At 29.1% G+C, this 12,635-nt stretch overlaps 3 protein-coding genes across 3 annotated transcripts; 1 reads left to right on the top strand and 2 right to left on the bottom strand.

Moving 5' to 3' along the window:
* Nucleotides 1–1,054: 1,054 nt before the first annotated feature.
* On the top strand, nt 1,055–3,166 carry LOC123295943. The gene is made up of 3 exons (XM_044877405.1): nt 1,055–1,168; nt 2,464–2,825; nt 3,162–3,166. The coding sequence occupies exons 1-3, from the start codon at nt 1,116–1,118 to the stop codon at nt 3,164–3,166; spliced, it is 420 nt and encodes a 139-aa protein (XP_044733340.1). The 5' UTR covers nt 1,055–1,115.
* Nucleotides 3,167–3,699: 533 nt separating this feature from the next.
* Nucleotides 3,700–5,135, bottom strand: LOC123295274 (39S ribosomal protein L3, mitochondrial-like). Its single transcript, XM_044876553.1, has one exon. The coding sequence runs from the start codon at nt 4,825–4,827 to the stop codon at nt 3,712–3,714; it is 1,116 nt and encodes a 371-aa protein (XP_044732488.1). The 5' UTR covers nt 4,828–5,135; the 3' UTR covers nt 3,700–3,711.
* Nucleotides 5,136–9,156: 4,021 nt separating this feature from the next.
* LOC123295127 (mitochondrial inner membrane protein OXA1L-like) lies at nt 9,157–12,187 on the bottom strand. Its single transcript, XM_044876354.1, has 6 exons — nt 12,063–12,187; nt 11,533–12,004; nt 10,399–10,628; nt 10,162–10,326; nt 9,790–10,063; nt 9,157–9,346 (listed from the first exon to the last, which is right to left on the bottom strand). Exons 1-6 carry the CDS (start codon nt 12,126–12,128, stop codon nt 9,189–9,191), a joined length of 1,365 nt encoding a protein of 454 aa, XP_044732289.1. The 5' UTR covers nt 12,129–12,187; the 3' UTR covers nt 9,157–9,188.
* Nucleotides 12,188–12,635: the final 448 nt, after the last annotated feature.

Genomic DNA, 12,635 nt, shown 5'->3' on the forward strand with positions numbered 1-12,635 from the left:
TCAAATAAATAATTGTGTTTTAGGTGAAAAACCATATGAATGTACAACATGTGGTAAAACTTTTAATCGTGCCAGTCATTTAAAAGTGCATAATCGTATCCATACTGGTGAGCGTCCTTTTGTTTGTTCAGTGTGTGGACGTGGTTTTATACAAAATCATTGTTTAATAACACACATGAATACACATCATAAACAACAATCAGAACAACAACAATAAAAATATATAGAATATTGTTATTTATTATTATATAATTGTTTTATATTATTAAATAATTATTCATATTAATATTGGTTTGAAATTTTTATTTGTTACTGTTAAAACCAAAATGTTTTATATAGTGTGTTCTCCCACTGATCGAGTTTATAATAGGACAATCTAATATAAAATTTGTTTCAAATTTTACAACAAAAAAGCATAAATTAAAACAAAGCTCCGTTTAAAACAAAAACTATCACGTTATAGGACTCACTAATCCTCTCTTTTGTTCACAACTTTATGGATTTTAATTTTTCGGTGGGGAACTGTTAACTTGGAAAATAAATTTTTGCCCATGATACTCGCTGACATTGCAACTTTCTATAGGTCCAATCATTAAATTAATCTGATTTTTATACTTTTTGGATCAAAATTACCCCATCCACCGAGTTTCCCCACCTCATCCACCTCATTTATTAATTTTGATAATATTTATATAAAAGCTAGGTCTTTATTGATATGATAGGAAAATTTTAACCAAAAGCTTAAGCCAACGTTAAATGTGCAGGGTTCTTTAAATGAAAAGAGTTTTTCAAAAAAGTTCACTTTTATTATAACGTGTTTGCCATAGTAACTCGTGATAAACATTTTAAGTAAATATTTTTTATACAACATTCTTAAATTTTTTTGATCTACATCTTTACATTTTCTAAAAAAAGCTTCCATTTGCATTAAATGCTTATTCGATCGTTTTAATATGGATAGAAAAGAGAAAAATAAAAATTCAAATATAGATTTGAATCAAAATAATATTTACAGAACTTACAAATTAAAACACACACAAACAGAACTCAACGGTCCAGAATCATGTGAAAGTTGTGATTTGGCATGTAACATTATCAAATCATTGATTTATCAAATGAGATCAACCGTTAATAAATATAATATTGATTCAGATGTGGAAAAACAAATGTAAGTAGTAATTGAGTATATTACATTATAACATACAATAAATAATCACCATATCGCCTTAGTGTTTACATAGGGCAAAGATCGCGTAATTAGGGTGTAAGTTCTTCCTTCGCCCATGTGGTAGTGAGTGCATAGGCTCTTCAAACATGATATTAAACAATTACGTATAAAGAACACAGATTTAGTTGAACATTATTTCCAGATGACAAACTGCATACCATACATCCAGGGCCGGATTAACAAGTAGGCAGAATAGGCAGTTGCCTGGGGCCCCAAATTTTAGGGGGCCCCCGAAAAATGAAAAAAACTTCTAAAAGTTTCTTACAAACATAAAATTCTAAAGAGTGAAAGAAAAATATAATCAGAACTGAAAATAAATTTTACTCAAATATATAAAACTCAATTGACCGCATTCAAAAGGCGACGACCGACGAACAACAAGCTCTTCGGATTTTTTTAACATTAATAACCACAAATTGTTCTACCGAACGATCTTTCTCGCAATTAAAAAGAATAGAAGCTGCTGAAAGAGCTACAACGCGACAAGAGCGACTCGAGATGTTAGTTATACTTTGCATTGAGTCAGATTTATTCAACAAAATTGATATTGATGATATAATTGATGAATTTGCCGAAAACAAATATAGAAAACGACATGTTTAAAATGTAGATAGCAATTTTATTGATATTATTACTTTGTGACAATAACATTTTTATGAAAGATATAAGTTTGTATTTTTTAATCGAAAAAAGAAGGGAACGGACGTGAAAAAAAAGGACCCCCAAATTGATGGTTGCCTAGGGCACCGTTGAGGGTTAATCCGGCCCTGCATACAGCGATTAATTGATTTCTGACACATTTACAGGATCGATTTTTTAATCATCGTAATATTTTATCAAAGTGACATCTCGATATTTGCAATGAAGTTACGCTTCCAAACTCGAAGAAAGAGTTAATTTCTTTTTTTATTGAATTTATGATCTAACATGATGAACAAAAGTTTACCCTCACCCTCTCTCCTTACATGATTTACCGATTCCTGCACACGACCCTGTTTTACTTAAACAGATTACATCTTGGTTATCGAGTACTAAATTAATGACTTCAGCCTGCTTGACGATAAGTCTTATATTTCAGCTTCAAATGATTTGTAAGAGTACAAATGTTACCTTGTCCTTATATGGCCACTAATTTTATTACAAGGATCGAATCCTTCACAAATCAATCCTCAATACCCCTATCCTTCAATGATATAGGAATAACTTTTTTTATTTAACCACAAGTATGATTATAGAGTAAATATTAAAAAGACAATTTATGAGTTATCACAATGGACAGCAATGCAAGAATGGTCTCGTGCATTATTGAGCGATATGCATAAAGTAACACAATTAATAGATGCAATTGATACCGAAAGAAATGAATTAGATCAACAATACCACGATAAATTAATCGAATTGAATCAATTAGAAGAAAAATACCGCATAGTTAATTCGCATTTATCAAAGAAAAACAAAAAAGATGATAATAAATATGAAACGTTACAGAAAGCACATGCTGAACTTACACGTAAAAATACAGCTCTAACAGACAAATTACATAAGTTAGAAAAATTAATGCACGAATATAAACAAAGAATAGAACAGAGTGAAGTCAGTATGAGCGAAATAATTAATGATTTCGAAAAGAAATTAAAAACACAAACGAATCAATCCACGGATGATATCAATCAATTAAAGGAAACTATCAAAAACAATTTAAATGTCATTGAAAAATTAAGTAAAAAAAATACACAACTTCAAAATGAACACAAAACCATGAATGAAAAATATCAAGCAGAATTAGCTGATTTAAGTATGATGTTAAGTAAAAAAAATGAAGAGGTTCTAAACTTGAAACAATGCAATGAAGAGTTAGACAATTTAAAAGTAAGCATTCGAATAATATAAAGCTAAAATTGTAATAAAGTACTTTCTTTCCATGAAAATGTAGGATAAAGTTTTTATTTTTGCTCCCAAAATCCTCTACTCTTAATTAACTTCGGTTCGAAATAATTTTCGTTAATATTATATATTGAGTATTGTTATAAATCGATTGTTTAGTTTTTTTTGTATCAAATGGTTAAGCTTTGGGGGCACATATATCTCATGCTAATCATGCTAATTTGGTGGCCACCAAATTAGCAAAGAGTAACACTCATAATAAGAGTAATCACTAGCTAATGCTTACTGAATATGACCCCGCGCCTCTAGGCACGAGCCTGCTTTGTCTTATGCATAATTAATTCACTTCTGGATATAATGTAATAAGCCGACATATTATTTTCTTGAAGGCTTTACAATTTTCCTGCTAAGATAAAACTACTTTTAATAGTTCTACGTTTTAGAAGCGTCTTTTACTTTTTTAATTAAAATATACTCATTCTACTCCAAAATAATTATATTCGATTTATAATTTTAAATATTTATTATTTTAAATAACAATAAAGTTTTATAATTTTAAAACAAATTATAGATAAAAAATTACGACTTTATTAAACATTTCATTCTGGTTGAAACGTAATAGTTGGATCACTAAATCTATGAACTTCTTCATCGTAAATATTTTCAGGTAAAACTTCATCCGGTTTATCAACGTGCGTGGGAAATGGTGGATTTGTTACTGGTTTCGAAGGCAAAATAGTATCATAAATATAAACATATGAATTTGTTGAACCAGGTACATTTTGACCACTAACCCAAAGTACATTATATTTTGTATTAATTCTCCAAATTTTTAAACCTTTCAACATACGCCATGTGTTACCCATGTGACCAGGCATTTTGGTACCAGGCCAAACACGACCTTTTTCACCACCACCGCCAATATTTCCGGGACGTCGATGAGTTTTTGTCGTACCATGCGAAGCACGTCCTCCTTTAAATCCCCAACGTTTAATCACTCCTTGGAAACCTCGATCCACAGTTTTGCCTCGAACGTCGATATAATCACCGACTCTGTAATGTAAAGCTGTTAACGGTGTGCCGGGACTTAAAGCAGCCGATGGTGATATAAAAAAACGAGCCAAGAATTTTTTTGGGGGTAATCCAGATTTCTCAAATAAACCACAGTATTCTCGTGTATATAAGGATGGATCATCACTTTCTGCACCTACAAGAACACATCCTTTTGGAGTTCCTCGAATTTTAATTACACGCTCTCGTGTTTGGTGATATTCATCCGGGGGAATATACTTTACAACGTGATTATCTACAATTTGTAATAAAGTAGTTGATATTTTAGTTCCATCTTTCAACCACATTGGATAAATGCCAATTTTCTTTGCAATAGTTCCAGTACGCCTTAAGCCAGGTGTCCATTCAACTGATTTTAAAGGCTCTGTTTTAAGAGGTGTATTATATGTTTGTATACCGCCGATTATTGCTGGTGGTCCAAACTTCTCTGAGATGACATCTTTAATAAATTCACTATTTTCTTGCGATATTTTTTCATCATGTAACACACGTTCTTTGCGTACAAACCATGTAGGATAACGTAGTTTTGGAATATTTAACCTCTTTTTACCTCTTATTTGTTGGGTGATACATGTTTGAACACTTATTTCTAGAATATTTTTTTGTAAATTTAAAAAACTTGAGGTTATGCTTGCCATCGCCATGGTTATTTGAATTAGTTTGAAATAATTTTATTTTTAAAGAACACTACACCTGTCAATTTCAATTTTTATCAGTTTCCATGGATATGTTGGATTTTTTGTTAAGGTGCTAAATTATTTTGGCCAAATGTTAATATTATGGGCCATGCATACCTAATCAGTAACCAATCAGGAATTCAGGATTACGAAATTTCTCCAATACCACGTTAAAAATAACACTATTTAAAAACACTATTTTTAGAATGTAAATTGAAGAAGAATTAAAAGAAAATTAAATACTTCAAAGGAGTGTAGGAGTTTTTATAAATATTATATAAAAAAAAGTTTGAAGAAAAATTCAAAAATTTATTATATAAGTTTGTTATTACTTTTCGTATGTAAATTAGGGCTATATACATGTGAGTCAGATCGTTCGCCATTTTTATGCCAATGTAAAATTTAGACAAAATGTTCTCAAATATATTTTTGAGTGTAATTTCACACATTTATATCCGTGGATACACAGTTACACTGTCCACGGTCAAGGATTGAGAATTTACTGGTCTCTCCTGTGATCCACAGGTTGACCATGTCTTTAAGAGGGTCGAATTAGCACGGGTCAGCGGATTTTTGGTCCTTACGTTCATTTTTTTTAATCTATTACACTTTTGTTATCGTGAACGTTTCTTATTTTATTTTTGATAGCTCTGTATTGTTTTATTTACGAGTTTTTTGACGATAGAAGAGTTGGTTGGATTCTGAAGCTTTTAGCAAAGACACAATATTCAAATAGCTGACAGACAAACACAAAAACAGAGCGAGTTATTTTATGCGCATGATCTTATTGACGGAAGTCAGCTGCATCAATAGTTACTGTTTGTTTAATTATATGTGTAAAAGTTTTAAAAAATGGTTAGATATTGTTTTATTTGCAAGGAATATTTTAAACTAGACATGTATCACAGGTTAGTAAAGTTTAATTATTAAATAATATTTATTAAATGGCAATTATATGTTTTAAATACGCGCCAGGATATCATATTGTATATTAAGACATGCGCATTAATAATCAAAACTCGTCATTATTATTATTTTCAATCATCTTCGAGAGGTGGTCTCTGTTGCCAAATCCCAGTTAGTACATATTCAAAGATATAAACAATTCAATACATGTCACCAATGAAGTTTCAAAATTTGTGAATATCCATCTCCGTTTTTCTGTGAATTGGATGAAGTGTTTCAGTTTTCGAGATGCCTAAAACTAATGCAGAGATTTGTAGAGCTTATTACTATCGTAAAAGAAATTTAACTCCAAAAACTAAATGTTTAGCACAAACAAACGCGGAACGTTGTAAGGCGTATAGGCTGCGAAAAAAGAAGATCGCACAAGAACACCAGTCTTCTGATAATGAAGTTTTACCTGCGATTACCGATACAAATTTAAATAACACAGCAATAACTAATAACAGTGCTAATTATTTTGGTTTTAAGTTATATTTAGTTAATACAATTAACACAAATGAAACATTAGATGATAATTTAACAATGGAAGTTGGACTCATTAACAATGAAATACCTGAAGACAACAGCAATGATTTAATGGAAGAAGAAATACGTGTAAAAGAAGAACCAGTTAATTATGAAAATATTAAAGTTGAAAAAGAATTACAAACAGAAGTAATTATTAAAAATGAACCCGTTGATGACGAAGTAACAATGGAATTTGGAAAGGAAATACCAGGAGACGGAAGCAATCATTTAATGGAAGAAGAAATACGTGTAAAAGAAGAACCAATTTATGAAAATGATAATAATTTGTCCACAATTAATTATGAAAATATTAAAGTTGAAAAAGAATTACAAACAGAACTAATTATTAAAAATGAAGCCGTCGATGACGAAGTTACAATAGAATTTGGAAATGAAAAACCAGAAGACGGTGTCAAAGATTTAATGGAAGAAGAAATACTTGTAAAAGAAGAATCAATTGTTTTTGATCCAGTTCAAAAAGAATTTCATACAGAAGTAATTATTAAAGACGAAATAATAGATGAAGAAGAAACTTTTATAGAATCACAACCGATTCATACAGAAAATAGAAATCAATCATTTTTGTGTGATATTTGTAATAAAATATTTAATAGACGATGTAATTTAGTTCAACACAAGCGACGAGCCCATAACAAAGAAAAGTTATCATGTAATATTTGTAATAAAACATTTACGCAACAATTTAATTTAGTTAGGCATAAATTAATTCATAGCGGAGAAAAACCATTTGTATGTGATGTTTGTAATAAAACATTTAATCAAAAAAACACTTTAGATCAACATAAACGCATTCATAGCGGAAAAAAACCATTTTCATGTGATATTTGTCGTAAAAAATTTAATCAAAAACCTTATTTAGTTTTACATAAACGTATCCATAATGAAGAAAGACAATTTTCATGTGATGTTTGTAATAAAAAATTTCATCAAAAACGTAATTTAATTAGACATAAATGCATTCATACTGAAGAAAAATTATTTTCTTGTGATGTTTGTAATAAACAATTTCATCAAAAAGCCAATTTAATTCAACATAAACGCATTCATACTGAAGAAAAATTGGAGAGGATAGCACGAAAAAGACCTCGCCCTCGCCCAGATAGGCACGTTAAATTCAGCCACGAGCGCTTATAGCTCGGCATCGGAAGTGTTATGTCCTTATATTATATGCGTTTTTGAATGGTAGTTTAAAAGTTTCGAACTGTTTTGTGATGTATAATGGTTGGAATGGTAATATTATATTCATTGGGTTTAAGTTTGAAAATGAAAAGGGGGAGATATATACAAAAATTGGACCAGTAGAGTTTCTGACAACATCCGGAATAATAAAAGATTAAGCTTTTCTGAACAACAATCAATTGACAAACTGTGGTCTTCTATTTTTGTATACTCAACTCTATCTAGCGCCTGTGCTAAACTTTTTGAAGACTGCGTGTTTTGTAATAGTTGAAGTTTTGTTTCAGTTGAATTTGATAGGAGTAGTGTTCCTTGAAAGTATAATTATTTACAAGGAGAATATTTGAAAGTATAAATCTGTGATAAAAGAATTATTTTCGAATAGAAAAGTAGATATGGGTATATTGAAATACAAATATTTTAACGTAGAACTATTAAAAATTAGTTTTATTTAATTAAGTAGGAGAATTGATGAGAATTTTCTCTCTTGGGCTATTAAAAAAAATGTTTCCAAATTTTTTCAAGAAATTGGCTCTCGGGAATATAATATATTTGCTACTTTACCTCACGCTGTTAATTTTTTTTAATGTATTAGAAAAATTGTGAGCAAAAATTAGAAGATGAACAACGAAAAATAATTGTTTTGGAAAACAATTTAAAAGAAGCTGTTGTCAACGAGAATAAATTAAAATTAAAAATTGAAGAACTTGAAATCAAATTTCAAGAACTTGATACGTCGGATGATAATAGTGATCATCAGTCTTCTCAAAGTAAGAAATTTCTAAAAAAATTTCATTAGAAAAGTTACCGAGAACCACATAATAATATGTTTATTACTTTTAGCGGTTCCTAGTTAAAAGCATCTTGTTTTAAAAAATTTTAATTTTATTTTTTAGTTCAATTATCTGGTAACCCCCTTGAAGATATGAAAAAAAAATTAAATTTTAATGAAAAACAGATTCAAACATTAAATAAACAAAATGATACACTACGAAATACAATTGATAAACTTTCTAAAATGATACCACCATCCAAATCGTAATTGAAATTAATATATTCTTAGTTTAAAATATTATTATCTTACAAAAATCGATTTATATATATAAATTTAAATAAATTTTATTCATTTTTTGAATTATCTAGTGTTTTTTAATTTGTTTTCTCCTACAAGTAATTGTCTAGCCCATTTTTATTAGCATTTTACAAACTTTTTTATCTATGTATTAAAACTTTAAAGATACGGTCACGTTAGCTTAAATTTTAAATATTCTTTTTACAAACGTTTGTTAAAATTACATGCGGTTGAATAGAGATATAACGTGCGTTGAATTTGAGCTCAGCTTGAATAGGAGTGATACAATGTATTACTCAAACCAATGTAAAACACAATGTATTCATGAAACTTTGGAATGTTGTTCAGGGATGATTAATTAACCAAATTTTCATCAATAACTTTTTTCAAACTAACTCATTTCGTTTAATTTTGGAGTATGAATGACACAATTGCGCCAAAAAATGTATTGAAAACTTGCAACTTTAGTAACACAGATACCTTAATACGAGTTCATAAAAAACAAACTATTATATTATTTATTTATACATAATAATACATAACATATGTACTGTCATAAATAATAACATATATACAAAATTGAAAACTATTTTTTTGTTGGTGGTGTCACTGGTGGACCACTCACTTTTGTGGGATCGAATTTATATGTTTTAATTATTGGACCACGTCCTGCTCGTTGAAATTGCATATCGTCAAATCTTTCACGTTCTTCTAATTCTTTAGCAATTTTCATATTACGCCATGCTGTAAAATTAAACGTAAACGTTAATATGTAAAAGAGTCGTTAAACAATCTCTCCAAAGAATAAGTACTTTTAGTTAATTGACACTAATGGTTAATACATTAATGAAGAAAGACGAAAAAATGACAAAGAAGGTGGGTCCTCTAGATATCCGGGAGTGTCTAACACTACGTGTTAGGCACTCCTACTTTATGTGAGTAACACCAGTTATGTGTAACCTTTTCGTGTCTATTCTATTTGTATGCTTGTGTATAAAGAAAACACAAATGTTATCGTACTTATATCGTACGTAATATTAAACAAGTCATTTGACTTATAAAAAATCCAAAAAATTTGGAATAAATGTAAAAAGGTTAGTTTCATAATAAAAATATGCAATTATCAGTTAAAGATAAGAACGGCAGATAAAATAAATAAATAAAAATTCAAGTAGTGTTTTACTTACATTCTTTCATTCCTTCAACAAATGGCTTTGGTTTAACAGGTAAATTTTCTGGATTATGTGTAACTAATGGATCAATATTAAAATAACTTCGTACAGATGGTATACGTAAAAATCCAACTTGTAATAATGATATAAAATTTGTTGATACCCAGTAACATAATATTGCTCCAGGGAAATTTATTGTAAAAGGTATAATAATAACTGGTAGCGCTCTTAATACATAACGCATTGTTTGTAAATTTTGAGAGGATAATCTGGCAGCATCAGTACCAACCTGGAATATTTTTTATTAACATTTAATTTCAGAACCTTTATCAGTCTATCTGCTATTTTTTTGGTGCTTATTGCTAACCAAGATGAATATTAAATTACCTCAATTGTAACCCACATAGTAAAACTGGTTATAACTGGTAATATGTAAAATGGATCTGGTAAAGTTAAATCAGTGAACCAAAATAATCCACCATAACGCATACTATCAACAGGTACATTTGCCATTCCACGTAAGCCCATAAAAAATGATATAAAAAGGGGTGCCTAAGTAAAAAAAACAAAATTTAATTACCAATTTAAAAAAAATTGAATAGTACCATTATAATTGAATCCTACCTGTGCTAATGGTACAAGCATATTTTTTAATGGATTTAATTTTTTTTCTTTCATAAATACCATCATTTCTTGTCCATATCGTGCTGCATCTAAATTATTACCGGACTGTCTCGCTTCTGACATTTTTACTTGTAATTCTTGTAATCTTGGCATATGGTTATTCATAATAGCCGCATTTCGTTGAGCAATTATTACCAATGGGAATATTAATATTCTTACACACATTGTACCTATAAAATTAAAAATGTTTTTAGTGCCATTATCTTGGAATAGGGAATATTCATGAAATTTAAATTTGGTTCAAATATTTTTCTTCCCTAACTTTAATGACTGGACATTTCAACTAAACCATCATTTTAGTAATTAATATCTTTTTAATTACTTAAAATTAATTAATAAAAGTACAAATTCCGTGAGGGCATTTAAAAATTTCTAAAACGGAAATTCAAATTTTTATACGGACATCAAAGTAACAAAAGTAACATCAAAGTACGGGCTTGTCAAATTTGTTGACATCCTGTATGATATTAATTACTTACATTTTATATGGTATTTCATTAAATTATACTATTCTACGGCTTATTATTAGAAAACTTAATAATAACGAAAGTAAATTCTGTGTTGTAAATTCACTTTTTTAAAGTGTAAATTATACATTGAACTGTCATCAATTGACAGATCACGTACTTATATGTCATCAACAGAGAGCGCCAAAAAACTGCGTTTATATATCTCAAAATAAAATGTATTTTAAATATTTTTTTACACTTAAATACAACATTTTTAAGCAGTATTTATATTTTTTACTTTGTTATAACGGTGTAAACAATGAATTAAAACTATAAAAAAAATACATGAATATTCCCTATTAGTTTAGGACACGAACAGTTTACACAGAGTTTGTGCCACTCATATAGAACAGAAGTGACGGAGTTGGATACGTCCTAGACCTGATATCTAGAGGACCCGGGATCGAATCCTGGATTCTGTGTAATTTTTTTTTCTATTTGTTCAAAAAGAAAAAGGATATTGATATCGATCTGTTAGACCTAAGGATTAGTATTACCAAGTAATTTAATTATGGTAATCAATAAAAAAATATGAAACAAATAATTATTAAATATTAAACGATACCTATGACAATTGTTAGCCACCACGGAACATCTAAGCCAATATGTAAATATTCCAAACATTGTTGTACCATTCCGACTGGAGTCCAACCACCAAGACCCAAACTCTCAAACGATGGTTCTTTTAGTGCGTCTATTGTTTGTGTCGTTAAGTTAGTGGTTGCTTCGAGTAAATCTGCTGTCGTTTCATTTGTTGATACTGTAGGAGGTTTCGGTATTTCTGGTAAACTGCTGATAGATTTTAAGATATCTGCTGCATTGTTAGTACTAACAGTACTCATATAACATACACTATTCAATACATGATTACGAGTCCTGTTATTTATATTTGATACTAATCCATTATGATAAATTGGTGTTAAAAATTTATTTTTAACTGTTTTCTTTGAATCTATCGATAATTGATGTTCAGTAGAATTTGATGAAATGGACGTATTTCCATTATGAATCTTATGTTGGCATATTTGTACGGTGTACTAAAATATATTTTAATTTTAGCTTATATATTAAATTAAAATATTTTTGATCAATTACCAGTTTATGTTGTTTTATTCTAATAAATTTATCAAGTTTTTTAAACATATAGGTTCTTGAAAACATATTTCTTAAGGTAATCTGTCTTAATTATTGTTATGTCAACTATATTTATTTCAATTATTTGTTATTACTTTTTAAATATTAATAAATAAATTTAAATTCGTTCATATTTAACCTCAAAATAATTATCGTACATATTTTTTCTTGTATGATTTTAAAAGAATGCGTTCTAATGTGTAAATTTACCAATGGGTGAGTTCCATTCAATTTTTGATAAACGAAAACCAAATCACAACAAATAATGTTAGCTCAAAATAAATTTAACTTGTATTCAGGAACAGACCTTTTTCACATTTTTTTTTTTAAATGAAAGTAAATGTCTTGATTAATGCGCTAATTTTTTTTCCCGATTTTTTTGAAGCCATATGACCGAGGTAACAGACAATGAAAATCATTAAAATTCAAATTGGCGAAAACGATCCGGAAACACACGACGTTACACGAAGGTTGGTTTGACGTCATTTAAAGTTGATAATAGTGATATATTAATACAACTGTTGACACTGTTTT

This window comes from Chrysoperla carnea, chromosome 3 (assembly GCF_905475395.1).
Source record: "Chrysoperla carnea chromosome 3, inChrCarn1.1, whole genome shotgun sequence".
Classification (NCBI taxonomy): domain Eukaryota; kingdom Metazoa; phylum Arthropoda; class Insecta; order Neuroptera; family Chrysopidae; genus Chrysoperla; species Chrysoperla carnea.